This window comes from Brassica napus, chromosome C3, assembly GCF_020379485.1.
Source record: "Brassica napus cultivar Da-Ae chromosome C3, Da-Ae, whole genome shotgun sequence".
NCBI classification, from domain to species: domain Eukaryota; kingdom Viridiplantae; phylum Streptophyta; class Magnoliopsida; order Brassicales; family Brassicaceae; genus Brassica; species Brassica napus.
The window spans coordinates 20,670,837-20,694,902 of NC_063446.1; the positions used below are offsets into that span (position 1 = coordinate 20,670,837).

The 24,066-nt window shown below is 33.5% G+C and overlaps 2 protein-coding genes across 2 annotated transcripts; both read left to right on the top strand.

Moving 5' to 3' along the window:
- The first annotated feature begins 4,306 nt into the window (after positions 1–4,306).
- LOC106380414 lies at positions 4,307–7,284 on the top strand. Its single transcript, XM_048751023.1, has one exon. It carries the CDS (start codon positions 6,694–6,696, stop codon positions 7,231–7,233), a length of 540 nt encoding a protein of 179 aa, XP_048606980.1. The 5' UTR covers positions 4,307–6,693; the 3' UTR covers positions 7,234–7,284.
- Positions 7,285–13,428: 6,144 nt separating this feature from the next.
- Positions 13,429–22,216, top strand: LOC106438751 (cysteine-rich receptor-like protein kinase 38). Its single transcript, XM_048751024.1, has 7 exons — positions 13,429–16,275; positions 16,362–16,469; positions 16,538–16,671; positions 16,736–16,946; positions 17,027–17,264; positions 17,641–17,782; positions 17,874–22,216. The coding sequence occupies exons 1-7, from the start codon at positions 15,450–15,452 to the stop codon at positions 18,183–18,185; spliced, it is 1,971 nt and encodes a 656-aa protein (XP_048606981.1). The 5' UTR covers positions 13,429–15,449; the 3' UTR covers positions 18,186–22,216.
- Positions 22,217–24,066: the final 1,850 nt, after the last annotated feature.

A 24,066-nucleotide genomic window follows, 5' to 3' on the forward strand; every position in this document is an offset into this window, starting at 1 on the left:
ATATGCTTCGATATCCACAAACCCAACAATGAATCTACTAAATTTGATAATTTCAAAACAGGTTTAGAGAGTGTAGTATTGAAAAATTGGCACTTTAACATCACCACTTTAAGGATCCTTCTAGCAAACCAAACAAATTTGCTTATATGTGTTCACGATAAAAGCAGTGATATAAAAAATGAGAGAAAGTGATGAAAATCACAAATAATAGACTTGGAACTATGACGATAACAACTCCCTTTTGACTTCGGAAAATCTAGGAAAGGAAGAAGCTTTCTGATCAAGTGAGAACCTCTGATTACATAGTGATATTTCTTCACATCTCCGTTGAGAGACTCGCAGTCTACTAGTTTGAGAGACATTTTCAGAATTGAATTTTCACACAAATAGCAAACACGCGTAGCTCGATTACGGAGTGAAGGCGGAGACGGTTAAAATGGTGATGATGGCGATGGAGATGAGCGGCGCCGGAGATGAGATGGATGAAATAATTGACGCCGGAGATAATGACGTCCGAGATGATCGACGCCGGAGATAATGACGTCCGAGATGATAGGCGCCGGAGATAATGATGTCCGAAATGATCGACGCTGGAGATGAGGCAAACTGTCGTCGTCGATTCATGATTTTAATTTTTTAAAAAAATGTAATTATAAAAAGAAAAGGGTAAAATGATAAATGTTCATATTAAATAAAACATTCTTTTGTAATTTTGGGTCTTGAAGTCTAGAATGAGAAGAAAAAGTTGGTTTAGTGCTATGTAAGGCAATTTCTCATTAAGAAATCAACATTGAGGAAACAATATTAACGTTGTGTAAATTCAAAGATCTATCGAATATAATCAGATTGAATAATTGTATGATTCCTTGATTTTAGAGTCTTGGTCGAAAAGCTAAATAATTAAATGGAATTAGTCATAATTGATCTGAGTCAAAACTTTCCTATAATAATTCTTTGATTAATATTATGCGAATATATAAAGGGAAGTAATGCCATATATTATTCAATGATTTTTATATGTATAATGGGAGTTTAGTTTCTATACGATCGTATAGTTTAATAAGATTAATCAAACATGGGAGTTTAGTTTCTATATTGTCGACCACTTTAGTTTTATATACATGAGAATTATAGTTTACATTATAGTTTATCACTCTTTTGATTTCAATACGGTCTCCACTTTTTTTTATATATATACGTGAATAATTTATAGTTTACATTATTAGTCAAACAGTTATTATGCATCTCGTAATATCTCATTTCGATAATATGAGATACCATGCAAGAATGAGAATCACATTACGATAATGCAATAGAAACAATCTTAAATATCGCATGAAATATAAGTGACATATGTATAATCCGTTTGAAAAAATTATAGTATATAATAATATGCAAGTTAACGAGCAATCCATTTAATTATATTTGCGAAGTGATTTTGCCACATGTCAATTCCACAATCAATTTCACAAAACAAATATGACATAGCTACTAAAATTGATGACATGTCTTATCCCCTATATATTAATTGAGGAACATTTGAAAAGATGTAACCTCAATTTTGTATTAATTAAAATAGGCCCCAATGCATAGGTGGCACTCAATTAGGTAGTCAATTATATTCAATTGAAAAATAAGTAGGTCCACATTCGATTTTTATATGTTGTTAGATACATAAGTTGGTCAAACTATATGATATAATGATATGATATGTTATTTTCTTTCCTTAAATCAAACCTACGGAATTACCATAAATGACTAATATATATATGATAATTAATGATTTTAATAATAAAAATTTGATAACAATTTATATCTCCTCCATCATTTTTTGTTTAATTTTATATTATTAAAATAAATTAAACAATCAAATTAGCTATAAAAGTAAAATTTAGATTTTTTTCGTATATGTTATATTTTGAATTTTTAAAAACGACAATAAATGACTAAAACTATTAAAATTATTATGTTAAAAATTAATGATCAATGATTTAACATTTTTATTATAAGAAGATACACATGATTTTAAAAACATATGAGTAAAAAATATCATTTAATAATAAAATAAATATATATATATAGATTAAACACTATATACCATATGATTACATAAATATTTTAATATTAAAAGTTTCAATGAATTTTCAAGAACATTTATAAATTATAAACTTATTAAAGATTTCAGATTGAAAATTTTGTTATCGATGATTTAAATATTTTGTTATAAAATGATATGAATGATCATAGAACCGTATGATTATAAATTCTTATTTAATAAATAATTATATAAAATATACCATTCTTAGAAAAATAGGTTGGTCCATATTAACTTATATTACACTTTTTATTAAACTAACTATCGAATTGATAAATAACGTACCAAAAAATGTTTTGCACTTTCCTTAAATAAAAGCTACGAAATTACCTAATATGATTAACATATATGTGAAAATTAATTATTATGAATAATAAATATTTGATAACAATTTTTGTATCTTAGTTCTTTTTAAAAATTTTATATTATTAAAAGATATTAAAAATCACATTAAATATATAATAAAAAACATTTATATTTTTTTATATGTTATATTTTGAATTTTTCAAAACGTCTATAAATTATTAGAAATTTGAAGATCACCACTCTTAAAATTTTGTGATCAATAGATTATTTTTTTTTGTCATAATAAGTTACAAATGATCATAAAATTGTATTAATATGAACTTTTATTTAATATTATAAGAAGATACACATGATTTTAAAACCATATGAGTAAAAAATATCATTTAATAATAAAACATATATATATATATATATAGATTAAACTATATACCATAAGATTACATAAATATTTTAATATTAAAACTTTCAATGAATTTTCAAAAACATTTATAAATTATAAACTTATTAAAGATTTCACATTGAAAATTTTGTTATCGATGATTTAAATATTCAGTTATAAAACGATATGAATGATCATAGAAGTGTATGATTATAAATTCTCATTTAATAAATGACTATATAAAATATATTATTCTTAAAAAAATAGGTTGGTCCATCTTAACTTACATTATATTTTTTATTAAACTAACTATCGAATATTCGAATTGATAAATAATCTACCAAATATTGTTTTTGCACTTTCCTTAATTAGAAGCTACGAAATTACCTAATATGATTAACGTATATATGAAAATTAATTATTATGAATAATAAATATTTGATAACAATTTTGGTATCTTAGTTCTTTTTTAATTTTATATTATTAAAAGATATTAAAAAAATCACATTAAATATATAATAAAAACATTTATATTTTTTCTTATATGTTATATTTTGAATTTTTCAAAACGTCTATATATTATTAGAAATTTGAAGATTCTCACTCTCAAAATTTTGTGATCAATAGATTTTTTTTTTGTTATAATAAGTTACAAATGATCATAAGATATAACGCATATGAATTTTTATTTAATAAATATTCAAACTAAAGAATATATATATACTAATGATTTAAAGCAACAAGATTGGCTGATCAATTTAGTTGTCCAGTTGAAATATTTCAAAAGTATGTGAAAGACTAAAGTCAAAGTAAATATGGATTTAGAATAGTAGTTATATTTTACTAACCAAAATACCGAAAAAACCGAACCGAATCGAAACCAACCCGATATCTGGATTGAACACCCCTAATCCAAATGATGCCAAACTATTGTTTCATTCTCCAAAATATAATAAAAATAATAACTTAATTCCGCGCAAGGCGCGGATCTTATCCTAGTAGCTTAATATGACATGGATAATTGCATTTAATGTTAATTTATATTTTTGGTAAACTTTTTAAAATATGGTAATATCTCATATATTAGATTTAATGTCAATTTATATTTTGGAAATTTTTTTAGAATATGAGAATAACTCATAAATCATCATTAAAATAAATATATTCAAATATGGCATTATAAATTTCGAATTATAATTTAATTATATATTTTTAAATTATAAAATTTTATTACTAAAATTTTTAAATATGTATACAAGTTGTTTAGAAAATTATAAAAATTTAATCAAAAAATCATTATTTTCTTATATATCTACAAATTTTATAAATATTGTTTAATTTTTAATTTTTGGTAATTATGCAACTTTTACAAATTTATTTAAAATATTTAATTAAAATAAATAGATAGAAAAATCTATCTAAGATTATAATTTCAAATATATACATGCATATTCTTAAATATAATTTTTATGTTTAATTAAATCAAATTTATTTTAAAATATTGATACGAAAAAGAAAATTCACAATAATAATAAAATTTTATTTTAAAATATAATTTATATTTATCTGTTAAAAAATATTTTAAATTTTTTTACTGCACATGGTGCAGAAAGACACATAGTGACACCATAAGTAAGTAGTCTAGTAAAAGAATGGTTATTCACTAAAGTCTACGTGGAAGACTCTCATGATGAAACCTAAGTAATGACAAATTTGATAATAACACCCGAGAGAAAAGTTTATTTTTAAGAATGCTCCTCAAATAATACTAAGGGGATAAAAAACTGTCGCGTGTCATATTTTGATTACAAAATAAAAATAAAAAATAAAAAATAAAAATATTAATTGCTAAAAAAATTAGACATTATAAAATTTGATAAACCTTTGACCTTATAACTCAAATTCTAAACATCAAACCCCAAACCATAGAGTTAATACTAAACCCTATAGCTGAAACTCTAAACACTAAACCCTAAACTCTAAATTCTAGGATTAATCCTAAATTTAGGGTTATCCCTAAACCCTAAGATTTAAAGTTTAGGGTCTAGGATTTTTAGGGTTTAGATTTTTGTTGACAGGGTTCAGGGTTTATAGTTAACTCTTTTTCGTAAAAGGAGGGAGGAGGAGAAGAAATCTCTAAACCCTAAACGTTGTCAGCAAAACGCTAAATCCTAAATTCTAAACCGTAGGTTTAGGGTTACATTTATTGTTTAGTGTTTAGAGTTTGAATTATAGGATTTAGTGTTACTCTTAGGATTAGAATTAAATGTTTAGAATTTGAAGTATAAGAGGTTTGGGGTTTAGAATCTTGCAATGTTAGTTTTTTTATTTGCAACTAATATTATTTTCTAATTTGTTTCATAAACAAAATATAACATGTGATAAATTTTTATTGGTTAATATTTAGGGGATGAATCAATAGGTTTATATAAGAGGATGAATCCAAGAATAACTGTTATTAAATGTTGATTACTAAATGACAATATTGACTTTGGTAATTTTAGTGTCTAACATTGAGTGAATGGAGGAAAACAACCATAATTTACCCAATGTTTTAACATATGTTTAATCTATATCCGGCTTAATTAATTATAGGGATGACTGTACAAACACATGCCCAATCTTTTGTAAAATTTAAATTGTGTACACGATATTTAGATCTCGTGCGAAGACCTTCACTTATGCCATCTGGCTGTCGGATACATAAAGTGGATGCCGCAGACCGTTTTAGACCCAAATTAATATTGGAAAGTAATTTGTACATATAATTTGGTAATATTTTGGTCTTATAATTTGTGATTTAGAGTTTATATGTTTATGACTTAGAGATTGATTATTTAGTTTAAAAGTTTAAATATGAAGGGTTAAATTTATGATTTTGAGGTTTGAAATTTGGGAAATGTAAGTTTAGAGTTTAGATTAAAGGTTTATGGTTTTGTTTGTAGGATTCGAGTTTTGGATTATAAAATTTAAAATGATTAGATTTATGGTTTTGTATTTAGAGTTTAAATTTGAAGTTTAGAGTTAGATATAGGGGTTTGTATAACAGCCACGGTTTAACCACATTTTTAAGTTACTATTTAGCTATAGCTGTCAAATGGGTGAATCCATGTCCATTAGCCCATATCCGTTTGTTCAATTGTTGTTTGTAGACAGAGAGTGACCATATCCATTAAGGATCAAACCCACAAACACTCATATTTATATGGGCTTCCATGAGATCCATTAAGGACCATTTAAGAAAATTTTAAATTTCAAATGCAACAATACATAAGTTCAAAGACCATACAAAAAACATAAGTTGATACATGATACAAAAGATCATTCATAAACTGATATGAGTCATAGCTCCATAAATGTAATAAGTGCATACATAAAGTTCGGAAAAATCACATTTTAAACCCTGAAAGTGACACATTCTAGCAGTTTAAACACTCAACCTTTTTCACTAGCACTTTAATACCTCAAACTAGAACTTTTGTCGAAACAAACCCCAAAATCGCATCCCGCATTTTTCTCGTAACCCTACTTGACGGGACCGTTCACGACGTTTATTGGGCAAAAAAACTGTGCCGTTTCGCTGATTAAAAAACGGGACCCGTATTTCTTTTAATAAGTCTTCTTCTTTCCAAATCTATTTGGGGATTTAGGGATTTACGAAACTAGAAGAAGTGAAAGACGATTCTCTGCCTCGATTCATCCTCAACTAGAAAACAGTAAGTCGTTTCTATAATCTTACAAAGAATCTAAATTCGAGAACTTTTGATTTCGTAAATTCTTAAGCTGCTTCACATGTCACCAAATTCAAGAACTTTTGATTTCGTAAATTCATGGTTATATTATCATTTTGGATGATATTGTTAGCAGTATTAGTTGAGATTCATGTTTGTACTTGGTGTTATATATCTTGTAGATGGCTCAAAGTTCAAGTTCCTCTACCATTGACAACAAAAACGAAAAAGTTGTGGTATGTAACTGTAATTGTAAAGCGAAGGTGGTTCAAGCTTGGACTGTTGACAACCCGGGAAGGAGGTTCTATAGCTGCGAAGGGCGTAAAGCTCCTAATGGATACCAATCCTGCAACTTCTTCAGATGGTATGATGTTGAGAAGCCACACGGGTGGCAGTATACTGCATTGTTGGGTGCTAGAAATGTGATGCGCCAACAGAGAGAAGAGATTAGTAACCTGAGAAACCAAGTAAGAGCACTTACTCTTGAGAATGAAAGCATTGGCCGAGCAGTACACCTTGAGAATGAAAGCAGTGGCCAAACTCCAACCGATTCAAACCTCATATATGAAGCATGTGAAGCGCTGAAAGGAGAGGTTGAAGCGCTAGAAAGAGAAGTATTGGTTCTAAACGAGAGGAGCATGGTGTATCGTAATGGTCTTATCACGTTGTCAATTGGATTCACTGTGGTTACTGGTGTGTTCATGGGTATCTTGAAGTGGTAGAAGACTATTGTTGTTCTTGTTAAGACTGTTTAAGCTTCTTTCATTTTGCTATGAATGTTATGTTCTATGTAAGTTTCTTTCATGTTGTTAAGACTTTTTCAGATTTAAGACTCCCTTTGTTTTAGCTTGTCTCATGATCTAATAACTATAAAACAATAGAAAAACAAAGGGAAAAACAAAAGACAAACTTCATAGGTGCTGAAACTCCAAATCAAGTTTTGAAACCAACAAAAGTCTGAAGAAATAAAGACACACAACATAAAGTTTTGAAACCAACAAAAGTCTGAAGAAATAAAGACACACAACATCAAGTCTTTGAACCAACAAAAGCGAAGCAAAGTCATGAGATCATTCTTGTGGAGGAGGCTGTGGATTAAGATCAGACCTATCATACACTCGATCTCCAAACACTTCAAAAGGACGATTTGTGAATGGACTCCATAAAGTTCCAACAGCATGAGGAATGTTGGCTGTCTTCCTTACCTTCAAAGGTCCTTGCGAAGGTTTCTTAGGATGAGGCTTGGGGTCAGATGAGGATCCAGTGGCTTCTACAGGTTGAGAGGAGGATCCAGTGGCTTCTACAGGTTGAGAGGATGATTCAGTGGCGTGAACAGGCTGAGATGATGCTCCAGTGGCGTGAACAGGATGAGAGGAAGACCCAATATTTTGAGTTTTTCTTCTTCTTGTAGATGGAGGCTTAGGAATTCCCTGCATATAGAAATGTGTTAGATAAAATGAAGAGACATTGTATAGATAAAATAGAAATGTGTTAGATAAAAATTACCTCTTTTAGATGTTTACGAGGTCAACCACACTTGTTTTTTGGTCCCTCATAAACCACAGATTGGTTTTTGCAGCCAGTTTTAATGTGTCCAGACTGATGACAATTGCTACATGTAGGTATGCGTCCATGTCTTGATGATTTTCCAGCAGTTTCAAGCGTTTCAAATGGCTATTTCTTCCTGTCTCGTGTCCTTGGTCTCCCTCTTGGTTTTCTTATCTCTGATATCCCAATAGGCGGCTTGTCTGTCTTCTTCCATAGGCTTTCCCCATTGACAGGTTTGATATTGTCAGAGTAAGTTCTTTTCATCACGTGTGTGTAGTAATATTCTGCAATATACTTCACATGATCCTCCTTGTTGTCATCAAGCACACACACATCAAGTTTACACGGAATACCTGTGAGATCCCATCGCCTGCAAGCACACTGATGTGAAGTCAAGTTCACCTTGTAACCACAGTCGAACTCATTCACCTTGTACAAGCTGAAATCGCTGCGTATTGTTGAACAATGTTTTTTTGCACATCTTTCTTTCTCCAACAAAGGCATTGTAATAGGTGTTACAATGGTGTTCCACTTATCTGCCATAAAGAACTGCCTCGATATCCTTTTCATAGATTGTCTGCGTATGTCCTCCATCATGTTGATCACTGGTTTTGCCCTCGCCATCTTTATGGTTCTGTTGAAACTTCCAGATAAATTATTGTGCATGTCAGGACAATGGGACTCGACATTGAAGAATGCTCTACACCACCGCTCTGGGTCTGTATTAAGTAACTCCTTGTGTGCCACGACATCGTATGCTTCTACCAAACGCATCTTCTCTTTCTACTCTCCCTCGGTGTAGCTGTATGCGACTCCCCAAAACAATGACTTATACTCCGACCTCGAGAAACTAAGCTTCTTCCAATTTGCATAAATGTGCCTACCACACATACGATGTTCTGCCTCAGGAAGTTCTAACTCGATAGCATGAACAAGCCCTTTCTGTTTATCCGAGATTATGGTTAGATCCTTCCCCAATTCCAAGCCGAGATCTGCCTTCAGCTTTCTCACAAACCATCCCCAAGTATCTTTGTTTTCTCCTCTTACAACTGCCCACGCGATGGGGTACATCCTGTTATACACATATCTCCCAACTGCTGCAAGCAAATCCCCGTTTAAATCCCACTTCAAGAAGCATCCATCAAGTCCGATAACAGGTCTACAACAACTCTTCCAAGCAGTACACAATTCTTTAAAGCAAATGTAGAAGCAATCAAATATTTGAGCACCATTAACCTCTCTTGTGCATAAATCAGTGCTTATACCTTGGTTTGATCTACGCAACTCTTCTTCATAATCCCATAGCTTCCCAAATTGAGTTGTCTGAGCTTCAAGGATTGTCCCTAATGCAATGTGTCTTCCTCTGTAGCACTTAGATATAGGTACAGCAATGTCATACCTTATCTTTATTGCATCTTTGATCGCTGAAGCTTGTAGATTGACATTTCTGCGTAATTCTTCTCGGAAGAGACCAGCAATCACACCTTGCTTCAACATCGAGATCCTACTTGGTTTACCATGGTTGTGTTTCATGTGACACTTTCACCATCCACTTGTTAATCGGCTTCTCCACTGAACAATAAACTCGGAAAGGACATTTCTCTTTGCAACAAATCACTCCAATCCTGAATGACTCCGACCTTGCCATCTTCACATCATATTGAGTATTCATTGAATACTTCAAGATCTAGTCTTTAAACTCTAACCCACTGATGAACTTTTGAAATAGCCAAATGTAAGGCGGTTTTTCATAATCACCATGGTACTTGTCATTCCCTTTGACCTTCCCTTTTCCTTTACGCTCTCGATTCCATTCTTCCCATTCATCTTTTGACTCTACTGGTGTCTCTGGATATTCAACATCTACTGACGCCCTCTCATCTTCACTATCATCATCTTTTTCTTCTTCTTCTATGCCATAAGCTTCTTTATCTGGCACAGTTTTTTGTCCTTCCTGAAAGACAGACTGAAACCTAACATCCCTAGCACCATCATCTTCATCATCATCATCTTCATTATCATTCAGATTTTCATTACGGACACCTTCATTGTTAAGAGGATTCACAGTCGGATTATCTTCTTCACCTGTTTCGTTTTCAGCCGGCTTCTCATCTTCTGATTCTTCTGGTTCGTCATCTTCTTTAGGTCTATCGACAACATCATTCTCACTGTGTTCTTCCTCTTCATCACCACATTCTGCATCATCTCGGTTGGTGTCCGAAAGTTGAATCACACCAGGTATGTGTTCTGAGCATTCATGTTCAACAAACACTTCCACAACATCTATCTCTGACTTGCTTGTAGACCGTAGCTGACACATCTCCCCATCGTATCTATCATATACATACCGCAGTTCCTTCATCTCCTCTTTCTCTGAATTGCACCAAATCAAGCCAAGTGGTGCTCTAATGAGGGCTTCTTCTTTGCAAAAATCAACGAGCATATCCCACACTATGTCATCGGTTTTCCAATCCACATTTTTGCTCCCTAATTCACCCAAATACTCATTATCTTCAACATCACCAATCTTCTTCATTGAACCACCAAAATGAATCTTCAATTTCATTTCATGCGAGTCCCTGATATAAAAAATGTGTCTTTAACTATTTCTAGGAGACAAAGAACGAGGTAGAAGAAATGAAGAATCAAGAGACAAATACGAGGCAGAAGAAGTGAAGAATCTATACAAACTTACGTCATTTTCCTCCAATCTCATCGACTTTGGGTTCTTCTCAACGAAAATCACCTTTCTCGTTCTTGTTACTGTTAGAACCCTAATCTCCAAATCGATTTCGAAACAAATTTTATGTTCTCAATGATGTTGTTTTTAATAAAAAAAACATGCATTTTGCCTGGTAAACGCCGTGAACAGTACCGTCAAGTAGGGTTGAGATGAAAAACGCGGGATGCGACTTTGGGGTTTGTTTCGACAAAAGTTCTAGTCTGAGGTATTAAAGTGCTAGTGAAAAAGGTTGAGTGTTTAAACTGCTAGAATGTGTCACCTTCAGGGTTTAAAATGCGATTTTCCCCATAAGGTTCATATAAAAGCATAAGTCTAAGCTCCTTTGTTATCTTCTCTTCCATCTTCTCCTCAATTTTATTCCAAGTTCAATTCATCACCTAAGCAAACACATTAAACACAAGAAATTCATCACAAATCCAAAAGCCACAAAACAAGTGAAACCCATAAACCCACAAAACAATTCATCACAATACTAATCACCTAAGCAAAGTGAGATAATTAGTATACTGCTCACAGAGAGAAAATGCTAAGCATTTTCGACATTTATGGTAGTAAAGGATATATCCAATACCAAATCATCTACACAGAGAGGATCTACATGAGCTATGCATAATAATTACAGATCATGTTATCATTCAAGACAATGATCGAGAACTTCAATCACGGCCCAATAAGAGAAGTCTAAAGTGACTCAAGAAAGCATTTCATAGAAATTATCCATCTAAACTAGGTAGCACAAGCATATAAGGTGTCTACCAGTGGAGCTAGTCAACGAGTTACCCTCATGTCGATGAGATAAACTCTCGGAAGTACATTGAAGTTAATACTAACAGAAACCAAAGCAAACCAGAACGACTTAGGAAAGCATCAATAAGACAACAAGGAAAAGCCAAAGCAGCAACTTACACATGAACTCAGACTTGACCAGTTTCCTTAACTTCTTCTCCAACTTCCTCCAAAGGTTCAAAATCCACTTCATCACCTAAGCAAATTCGATAATCAATTTCAAGTGCAAAGATAACCAAATTAAATTCAAAGATAAAGATGAAAAGAACTTATTGTCTAAAGACTCAAATCCACTTAGCCAATTTCTTGCACAAATCAGTGCTCGAACATTTGAAGGGAGAAGAGAGCTTCTATACTTGTTCAACACTCGGCTTCCAATGCTGAAGGAAGATTCTGAAGCAATTGTGGTGATGGGTATGCTTAAAACATCACACACCATGGATGAGAGCTCCTTAAACCTATTTGCATTGTTTCTCCAATAGGAGAGAACATCCAAATCCAGATTCGCCACAATGTCTAAAACGGGTTCATCAAGATACTTATCTAATGCAGATTTTCCACTACCATCAGCACTCTGTGAGAAGAAGGCATAAAATTCCTGCAAATGCCAATGCTTCCATGTATTCCAACGCCACCATGTATTCCTGCACCAGAATTCTATAGTAGGATTCGCATATGCCAATGCTTCCCTTACTCTTGTATACTCAACAAATGAGTATGGCAGGTTATGCTCAATCACGGCTACTGCAATCATCTCATGAAACACAAGCTGATCTATCATCCTACCAGTTCCTGGTGTACCAGGGACAAGATTCAAACTATAGACCTTCATATGATGCAAAAGACCTAAGGTTCCACTCCTACGCAGGTTAAAGTTGTAGGTGTGATTGCAGAATTTGCACTGGATGAGTGGATGTCATTCGAACCATCTGGATACTTCTCTCCTATTATATTAAAGTGCTTCCAACATCTGGAATGTCTGCATTTACCTCCTCTTTTTCTGCGGTTTTCAGATGTGCTCATGAGAGTATCCTCCACTGCTACTGCTTCATCTTCATCTGGGTTTTGATCCATCAGCTCATCCCCACTCATGTAGTCTGTGTCTTCTAGGTTCATAGTATCCTCATTGTCCATCCTGAAACAAGAAAACAGAAAACGATTTCAGAAACTCATCAAGTAAACAAGCAATGAGCATAAACAAAGACACTAATCAAGTAAAACCCAAAACACAAACACCAGTGAGAGGTTGATCTCTTTGAACACAAACAAAGACACTAATAAAGTGAAGTTTCATAAACAAAAGATTATATGACCTCTCAAGGTTGATCTCTTTGAAAGAATCTAAACAGAGACCATGAAACCATGAAATGAACTAAACAATGAAGTTACAATCTAAACAGACACCATGAAAGCTCAGTAAACCATATCAGTACTGCTAGTGTAAATATCAGAAACAAAAACGATCTAGCTCTTCCAACAAACTGTATCAACATAAATAGCAAAACCCATCTCACATCACAAACAAGAAACCCATTTTATAAGTTGAATCAAAAACTCATTTTATAAGTTGAATCGACGATGAGATCCGAGATAATCTGAATCAAAAACATATATGGAGTATTGAATCCGAAACCCATCAAACCAGATCAAGCAAACACACTAAACACGAAATCCATCAAACTTGACGAACGAAGAGAGACGGAGACAAACGAGACGGTTGGAGACGGACGAGACGGTTGGAGACGGATGGAGACGGTCTGCGACAGAGAGTGACGGCAACGAGATGGAGAGTGACAGCGACGTACGAAGGCTGGAGATCGTGACTTCGAGAGAATCGCCTTGGGGAGAGTCGAGAGAGCGACTCGAGATGATGAAATAAACTTTTTCCCAAATTGATTTTGATTCTGTAACCCTAGGTTTTTAATAATTGGACACCTTATTTCCATAAAGCCCAATCCCAATAAAATCACTTTTTAAATGGTTTCCCAAATTTTATCCATTTATAACCCATGGGAAAAACAGGTTTATCCATATTAAGCAAATTTAAATATGGACGTGGACGACCGGGGGACACCTATATATTTAGCTATAATTTATAAATTTTTAGGTTTAGAGTTAGATATAAGAGAAAAATTATTCTCAGTAATTTTTCAACAAATTGATGATGAATGTTATATTTGAGTATATTTTCTGATACTCAAACTCCGACTAAGTATTCGTCGTCGGTAATACTTCGGAGTACGTCGATTCCGACAACTTTGCAAGGTCTTTTGCCGTCGGCTTTCATAATTATTATTCTAGTGATTTAAAACAAGAGGTTCTAGGCTTGTCGGCTGGGGTGATTTGAGGATGATTGTTGCCCTGGTTTGGATTATAGGGTTTTTTTCGAAACTGGGTAAATTCAGATTTCAATTTAGTTTAATCTCGGTTTTATTTTATCCGATCATTTTAATCAGTAAACCAAGCTCGATTTGAAATGATTAATATACTATTTTAATTGAAAAAAAAATTAGATATGATAATAGATATATATATTTGATAATAGTGAGGATCCCAAAAGTCTTTTAAGCACAAGACTAATCCCACGAAACTTTGCATCTGGGTATATTAAATTCCATCGGTAAGGAGGCTACATAGTGGCCAATGCTAATCGAATCAAGGACGAAAGCTTCAGCTGAAATCCTTTTACCATTAAGACAAGGCGACTTGGTTATGATTATAGATATATACATAAATCCACATCCTTTATATATTTATTAATAAAAGAACACTAAAATAAGAGTAACCTTTGTTTTGTAAGTAATTACAAAAAAAAACAACTGAGGTGTCACTCTATTGAGCACTCTCAAGTAACCTTTGTTTTGTCATTGAATTCTATAGGACAGCCCAATTAATATAGCGTGTATATTATATTTTGCTTATGACATAAAAGTAATAATAACATAAATGTAAAGCTTTTTTAGTGATAAATTCCTTCAATTAAAGATTTTTCGTAAAAAATCCCAACTTGTTATCTTATAATTTAACCCCTCAAGTTCTATTTCGTTAGATTTTGTTACCCTCCGTCTATTGTTCCGTTATTTATGGACATATATCGTTTACGCATTTTAGCGATAAATCCCCCCATAGGGGAGACTATTGAAATTGTGTTGGTTGATACCAGTGTGAGTACCATATATATAGTTTCTTAATTATATTATTTTAATATGTTTGTTCTTATTTAACGTATTGAAATTCATATTGTTTTATACAATTGTGTTGAGGATGATAATATTTATGCGACCCTTATAAATATATTAATTTGTCTTAATTTGATTTATTCTTGAGGAAGGGTACTCCAAAATTATGGTTAACTTTTACTCACTCATGTTGAGTAGAATTTAATTAAACATTTTTATCGTGCGCCTCAAGTTAGTATATAAATAAACCCGCAGATATATCTTCTAACAGCCTCTCAAGTTGGACCGTCATCCAAGTAGTGAAGACATCTGCTACTACTTGCAACAATAATTTATATGCTTAGGGCCCCTAGATATTGGGCCTCTTTCGAGGTTAAGAACTAAGAAGCAAGTGTCGGCCACGAATTCTAATTATTCCAACTTTTATTATATGTAAAGCAGAAAAGAAAGTTGACACAGTGGCCGTATTGAAAGAGTAACAACGAATAAATATTTCAACTCGGCGCTGGTACGTTAACGCCTTAACGAAGACTCTATATATGAACATGAGGATGACTTGAATGGTCATTGAATTGGTCAATGAGATATATTCTTGGATTCATTCTGTGGAGGAAGTAAGCTGGGACGCGCTAGTAGATGAATCCTCGACCAAAACCAAATCTCTCATTTCATAACAATTATAATGAAAAAAATTGCTACGATTTTCCTCTTTATTTCCCTTCTTTTTGAAACTCTCAACGGAGTTAAAGCTGGCTTCCTCTGTATAAATGGCACCTTACTCGCCAACAGTAGCTATGGCCAAAACCGCAACTCTGTCTTCTCCTCTCTTGCTTCTCAAGTCATCACCAACCGTGGATTCTACAACGCCTCACTCAATAGCGTTCACGCCGTTGCCTTATGCCGAAGAGGATACGAGCGGCAAGCTTGTATCAACTGCGTGGAAAAAGCGATTCAACTGATAAAAAATATCTGTTCTAATGGCGTTGAATCGTTCAATTGGAACGGTGACGATGCGGACCACGTATCTTGTCTTGTACGTACAACAAACCACTCAACTTTTCAGAAACTCGATCTTGGACCAGCTACGCTTGACGAAAGTCCTCTCAATATCGGCTCATCCGCCAAGAACATGACCCTATTCCGCCAAGAATGGGAAGCAACCGTTAACCGAACACTTGAGGCTGCAACCGTCAACACTTCTGCATCGGTTCTCAAGTATTATGGAGTAGCCAATGCAGAGTTTGTCGAGTTTCCAAATGTTTACATGATGATGCAATGCACACCGGACATAACTTCAGGCGAGTGTAAGAGTTGTCTGGAAGAGTGCGTTACCTATTTTAGAGATGTGTCTTGGGGAAAACAAGGAGGTACAGTTGGTCGACCGAGCTGTCTTTTCCGGTGGGATCTTTACCCTTTTTACGGTGCTTTTGCTAATATAACAAGAGTTCCTGCCCCTCCTGGACCTTTGATTCCACAAGCACATGCAATATCTGTTACTAGCTTGAAAGGTTTGAAATTTTTTAGGAGTTATGTTAATTGCCGCCTATATAATTATTTGAGATTCATATACATTAAAGAAGATTAATTTTTGCAGGAAAAATTATTGCGATAGTTGTGGTTCCTACAGTCATTAATCTTTTTGTGCTTCTTGGTCTGATAAGAGCTTATCGTCAGATAAAAAAATCAAAAGAGGAAACCAGTGGTACGCTCTCATTATTTTCAGTTAGCTTTTACAATGTATATGTTTGCTCATAAGTTTCTTTTGGTTAGTCTGGACAGGGGAGGACTGTATTTCCGATAGTCAGTTTATGCTGAGGTTCGATCTTAGCATGGTCCTACTCGCAACCGGTGACTTCTCCCCTGAAACTAAGATTGGCCAAGGTGGATTTGGATCTGTCTACAAGGTAAAAAAAACTTGTATAAAATCATTATATGGGTCGAAGATCTCATCTTGAGAATTATTTTTAGGGGATATTACCGAGTGGGCAAGAAATAGCTGTAAAGAGATTAACAAGAGGCTCAGGGCAAGGAGAGATTGAGTTCAGGAATGAGGTCTCACTCTTGACAAGACTCCAACATAGGAATCTAGTTAAGCTTTTAGGTTTTTGTAGTGAAGGAGAAGAAGATATTCTTATCTACGAGCATGTCCCTAATTCAAGTCTTGATCACTTCATTTTCAGTAAGCCTTTTTCCCTAGGAGATGCTGCATTTTTTGGAACTATAAAGTTTTAGTATCGATGATTCTTTGGAAATCTGTAGATGAAGAGAAGCGTGTGCTACTAACATGGAATGTGAGGTACAAAATCATAGAAGGCGTTGCTCGAGGTCTTCTTTATCTACACGAAGATTCTCAGCTGAGGATTATCCACCGAGACTTGAAGGCGAGCAATGTTCTTCTAGATGCTGAGATGAACCCTAAAGTTTCGGACTTTGGGATGGCGAGGTTATTTAACATGGACCAGACTCGAGGAGTGACAAGGAGGCGCGTTGGAACCTTGTAAGCATAGGACCGCGAACAATTATGATTGAAAATTGCCAAATAAAACCGACTGAAATCAATAATATAAACTATTAAATATAAACAATAAGGAAAATGTATTAAAAGGAGAATTTGGAGAACTTGAATTTTTTTTTCAAAAATTAGACTAAACATGAAGTTAGAATTTGATCAATTTTCTTAACTCAATAAGTATTATTTATATTAGACTTGGATGCTATCTATTTCTTACATAGATACTCACGGATGATGTTATTTTATAAATATAAATTTGAGAGATTCTTGATATTAGGAATTTAGGATTATCATTAATGTCACTTTATTTCAGAGATTGTTGGATTAGATCACCCCTCACGTTACAGCTGTATGATTGCAGTGGCTATATGGCTCCTGAGTACATTAAGAACGGAAGACTTTCAGCCAAAACAGACGTCTACAGTTTCGGGGTTGTGCTTTTGGAGATGATAACCGGTCAAAGTAACAATAACTACTTCGAAGCCATGGGGCTCCCCGCATACGTAAGCATATAGTTGTCACTCTTATTGCTTAATTGAACACACAAATGAGTCTCAGAAGTTGATTGATTATAGATTTATGATAATGTACTAGGCCTGGAAGTGTTGGGTGGCCGGCGAGGCTGCCAGTATCATAGATCCTGTCTTGAGTAGGACTCCAACAAATGAAATCCTGAGATTCATCCATATTGGTTTGCTGTGTGTTCAAGAGAACGTTGGAAAGAGACCGACAATGAGTTTGGTTATTCAGTGGCTTGGTAGTGACACTATCGTGATTCCTTTACCTACCACTGCTGCTTTCACCACGACCGAGTTGCATAAAATCGATGCAATGGATCAAGCCAAAGGTGAAGCAGGAACTCTTTCATTGAACAAGTTATCAATCACCGAGTTAAGTCCTCGTTGAATTGAAGACCTCTCTGTAAACTCATACATCTAAGTGTGCATTAATTCTTGAATTACATTACAAGAAACAATCTTGAAAAGTCTTCTTTCTTTGGAAATACTCTCGTTGTTCATGATCAGTAATCAATCAAATTAGTGTCGTATAGTTTGGTGATGGTATTTATTTTTTTAATTTTCCAAATTAGTGTCGTATATTTGAAACACTTATCCTTTACTTATATGTTTTTTTTTTGCTAATCCCTTTCCTTTATGTTGGAGTTTATTAAATTTAAATTATTTAACTAAATAATACTGAGAAAATAAACAAAATATAAAATCCTATCTAAGATTGATACGAAATTTTAGCAAAAAAAAAAACAGTTGTTGGCACTTGTTTGTAAAAGAAGATAAAAACAAACAACTTGCCAAAAGAAACTGTAAAGAAAGTTGAGGGACTTTCTTGGTTAGTCCTTCGACCCTACCATGAATCCTTCAACCGTTAGCCCATCATGAGTCATGATTGGTTTGTACATTATTATATTATGTAACAATGGACAAAATTAAAATCCGACGACCTTATGTTTTCAAAGTGTGCTCTGAATTTTCTCGTCTTGTTTATATATCAATAAAAGAAATATCACTGATATCTCAGTTCAAAAAAAAAAAAAAAAAAAAATATCACTGACAAAAGAAAAAAAAAGGGGGGGATGAAGTATCTATGCTATTGACACAAAAGTACAAATATAAATTAACCTTTAAACTTTAATTACGTATAAATATCACTGAAATAATAACTACTTTTTATTTTAGCATTTATTGTTTTCTTTCCAATTGAATACATAATTTTCTAAATTGAATACATAAAAATTCAATATAAGTTTCCAACTCATAATTTCTTAAATAAATTGAACAATGATTTCAGTATAATTATCTAATTTACGTATTGCACATAATACTATAAACTTTAATGCACATCAATACTATACACAAAATATAATCGGTCATTTGTCTCTTTTCTGACCAGACTTCCTCCACGTAACTCTTCTTCCTTGCCAATATTAACTTATGTCATTTTCTTAAACTTATATGGATTTTGTAAATACATTAAAACTAGATTATAACCTATGCAGATGTGCGGGGAGAGTTTTTTTTTGTAATAATGTTTGCTCATTAAATAGTTTTAACATTTTACAACACTACAATTTTTATCGATCGTAAAATGACAAATAAAAATGATGGTCTCTTAAATGTATTTGTATCATCGTTGTTGAAGATTTAACGTTAACAGCTCATTTTAATTATTTTTAAGACTTCATATGCACAAAAAAAAGTTTTGTGGCTAACACGAATCACCAAAACCAGATAGTCAACATCGATTGTTAATTGACGAAAAAGATTATGTTTTATGCACTCGATTTGTTTACTATTGACTATCCATAAGTGATTTCATTTTCTACCTCTATAAAAAATTTCTTTCGTTTTCATTTCTGTTTCATTGATATGAGTTTTCTTTCTTTTTAACTTCTTTTATGAATTTGATAAATTACATAAGTGTCAATTTAAAAATATGGACATCTGTAAAGTTAGTTCCACTTCATATACATATCTAAAAATCTAAATTTGAAAAAAAATCACCGGCAAACTCTATTCACATATCTAAGAATCAAAATGTTGAAGAAAACCATTCCGAAAGTGTACTCATTTTGTAAGTTTTCCCACGCGGTTATAATGGTAAAACTCAATACATGTTTTTTGTTTGGTCATAAAGAGGTTGTTGTAATTTCATTAGCCTTTTGGGTTACTTTTCCATTTAATTGAATTTGTGATACACTTTATATGCAAAATCAAGTTTTGAGTCATTTTTGGTAATTTCCTTGTTTTTATATCGTAGCACCAAGCTTTTCAAAAATATTAATTACTAGGGTCGGCCCGCCCTACGGGCGGAAAGTTATAATAAAAGCTATTTTATATGATTTTATATAAATTTATGAAGCATTTAAAATCATTATAGAAAATGGTATTACATACAAACAAATAATGATATACTTTAAAATATTTAATTTTTTTTTTGTCATCACTTTAAAATATTTAATTTTTTTGAGTAGAATATCATAACTTTCATAATATTTTCACAACAATTTTAACTTTATTTTACTATTTATTTTGGAGATTAAATATTTATCTAACTATTATATAATTTAAAATTAAAACTATTTACTTTATTTCATTTTTTGTTTTAGTCTATGGATTAAAAATTACAGTCAATTGGATTCAGTAGAGTTATAAATAATAAGTGAACTACAGTTATTTTCTATTTCATTTATATGTTTGTTTCATGAATTAAATTATTTTTATTTTTAAAGATATATTTTCTTAAAATTAATGCTTTACACATGAAAAATAAATAACTTATTCATTAATATTTTAAAATCTATCTAATTACATTGGAGCGCTCACGTTTATTTTGTGTAATGATTTTTTTGATGGCCTTCCAACTTTAATCTCTCATTGTCTTATTTTACATCCATTCAGTCTTGTTCAAGTAGATTCTCCGGACTGCTAACGTTTCCCTACATAACATGAGAATATCGTATAGACAAATGGCATTGATATAAAAACTTTGTGTTGATGTTTGAAAGTGATGCATCCTTAAGTCGACACTATTTTTATGGTAATATTCTTGTATTTTTTTTCACATACTGAGCTTCTGCTTTCCGAGTGGAAAGGCATCTCGTCATTAGATCAATGTAGCTGATTAATGGTCCTCATGGATGGTCTGTAACGAATAGATACATATGTTCTTGTAGACCTAGGGATCCAGAGCGGCTTTGGATAAAATCAATAATGATTGCATGACATTTCCAACATTGATCTTTGAAAATTAACCATATTTATAATCTATGGAATAAATTCAGGATTTTTCTTCAAAAATAAATAAGTTGAGGGTTTTATTAATTTTTTAATTCTTTTTTAGAAGAAATTATCTCACACATGTTTGTCTCACCCAACAATAATGACCAAGTGTTTTGATTTTGACCCATTTAATGTGTGTTTGAAACCACTTGTAAAGCTCATTCAGGATTTTTTAAAATAATAACAATTTCTGGAGAACTAATGATCATATATGCATGTATCTTATACTTAGAGCTTCTACATACCAGTTTTATCTAAATTCTAAAGTAAAGATAATGAGCATGTACTTTTACAAAAAAAAAAAAATATTGAGCATGTTAGTGACAAACTAAATGCCATAATTAATCTGAAGCCCATATCCATACTCATAAGTCATAACCATTATAACACGTGGAAGATCATGGCATGATCAACATCAAGCAAGTGGCCTTTGATTAGATGAATTCCCACTGATGCAGAGAGCACCGTGCTCAGCCGTAAGCTTCACCAGCAATCATTTTGAGAGCTTAGTCATTGCCGATATTTGCCCAAATCACCTCCTTTTTTCTTGGTGATACAATCTCTCCGCCGGTAAAGAATCAGAGCATAATCCAATAAGCATCTCAGTGAGTTTTTTTTTGTGCAGCACTAATTTGTAATCTCTTTCTTCAATAAGTATAACATGAATCACTGACGCCTCAAATCTGAAAAAACAGAGAACACTCTAATCAACGGAGAGCGGACTCTTTGTAGGGGGAACACCGAGAGTACTGAATCCGACCAGATGATTAGAAGAAATCGAATAACAACAATGATTGAGAAGAAGAAAGCGATGAATCTCAGGGAAAGGAACTCCCATATTTATAGTAGTAGATTCGTAAGGAGGTGGTGTATTGATTGAGACGTGGTGGTAGTAGTGGGTCGGTGGCGTTTATGAGGAGGTTAATGGAGCATTAATAGCGGTGATTGAATGCAAGCGTTTTACGTAACGGTGCGGATCTCCAGAGCCGCTGGGAAGCACATCGTTCGTCACAACGGCGTCTTCGCTTTCCAAAGAATCGTTTGGAAAGAGGGTCGGTGGACGTGAGAAATCATTATGGGCTTAGGTTTGTGAAATTATGGAAGCCCAACTAGTAAGCAACTTAATCTATAACTTTTCTAGCGGTTGTTTTTAGAAGCCTAACATGTGATGAACGAAGAAAGTCCATCTCAACGTGCGGTTAAATGAAACGCCGGATTTCACTAATAGGGACACATGGCAGCGCGAGAAAGCTCAACTTTCCTAAGTGGAATCCTAGGTGGCGCATTCGGAGAAAACAGACCTTACTTTATATATAAAGATACAATGAAGCCTAAACTATAGAGACGTACGTTAGTGTTTATTGGCTGACATATTTTTGCATGGCTTTATGTGATATTGTTGATGAGGTTTAGGAAGTAGTTAGTGAATTATGCATATATTGAAATACGTTGTTTATCATTGCAAACCACATAGATTTTTGTATTGGCTGACGTTTATTTGGTTGGCTTTATCTTGATTTTAAAGTTTTAAATGCTGAAAAACAGTCTTGTGTCAAAGACTGAAAATTTGCCTCCCACGACTAATATCGGAAACACAATCGGCTTTTGTGGCAGGAAGGTTAATTTCGGATAACATTCTTATTGCGCAGGAAATGTTCCATGGACTGAGAGCTAACAAATCTTGTCAAAATAAGTTTATGGCGATTAAAACGGATATGAGTAAAGCATATGACCGGATAGAATGAAATTTTATTGAGGCTCTTCTCCACAAAATGGGTTTTGACCCTCGTTGGATCAGATTGATGCGGGATTGTATATCTTCGGTTCAATATAGGGTACTTCTTAATGGTCAGCCAAGAGGCTTAATAATTCCTCAGCGTGGGTTACGTCAAGGGGATCCTTTATCTCCTTATCTATTTATTATGTGTACCGAGGCCTTAATAGTGAATATAAAGAAGGCAGAGAGGCTGAAACAATTAACGGGTATGAAGCTAGCAAGAGCTTGTCCGACAATATCTCATCTGTTGTTTGCGGATGATAGTCTCTTCTTTTGTCGGACAAAGAAAGAAGAGTGTCAAACCATTCTTAGGATTCTAAAGGAATATGAAATTGTCTCAGGACAGCAAATTAATTTTCAGAAATCTTCAATTCAATTTGGTCACAAAATTGAAGAATCTAGTCGTCAAGAATTGAGGGATGTCTTGGGAATTCAGAACTTAGGAGGAATGAGATCTTATTTGGGATTGCCGGAAAGTCTTGGAGGATCTAAGGTACAAGTGTTTGGTTTTGTGCAAGAGAGGCTAAATAAGAGAGTTAATGGATGGACTTTTAGATTTTTTACTAAAGGGGGAAAAGAGGTGATTATAAAATCGGTGGTTACAGCTTTACCAAACCATGTGATGTCTGTTTATCGGTTACCAAAAGCTACGGTTAAGAAGCTGACGAGCGCAGTAGCTCAGTTTTGGTGGAGCCCAGATGGAAGTACAAGAGGCATGCATTGGAAATCATGGGTCAAATTATGTGTTCCTAAAGATAATGGCGGATTAGGGTTAAAGACCTTACTGACTTTAATACGGCGATGCTTGGAAAACAATTGTGGCGGCTGATCGAGAAGCCGAATACTCTTTTTTCTCGAGTTTTCAAAGGACGGTACTTCAGAAATGCTTCACCCCTGGAACCGATCCGATCATACTCCCCGTCATATGGCTGGAGGAGTATTATCTCTGCTAGATCTCTGGTTTGTAAAGGACTAATTAAAAGGGTGGGAACAGGGTCAACTATTTCTGTGTGGAATGACCCCTGGATCCCAACCACCCGCCCGAGACCAGCAAACAAAAACCCTCTTCACTGTTACCCGGATCTTACAGTGGATTCTCTCATTAATTGGGAATCCCGAACATGGAAATCATCGGTAATTAGGACTTTGGTGGACCCTGATGATGTCAAAATTATTGAAAGTATTCCTTTAAGTAGGAATCAGATGGAAGATA

Excerpts from the sequence above, each read along its gene's own strand:
- LOC106380414 (XM_048751023.1), top strand. The coding sequence starts at position 6,694 with ATGGCTCAAAGTTCAAGTTCCTCTACCATTGACAACAAAAACGAAAAA.
- LOC106438751 (XM_048751024.1), top strand. The coding sequence starts at position 15,450 with ATGAAAAAAATTGCTACGATTTTCCTCTTTATTTCCCTTCTTTTTGAA. Across the intron at positions 16,276-16,361 it reads ATCTGTTACTAGCTTGAAAG|GAAAAATTATTGCGATAGTT; the intron begins GTTTGAAATTTT and ends TAATTTTTGCAG. Across the intron at positions 16,470-16,537 it reads ATCAAAAGAGGAAACCAGTG|TCTGGACAGGGGAGGACTGT; the intron begins GTACGCTCTCAT and ends TCTTTTGGTTAG.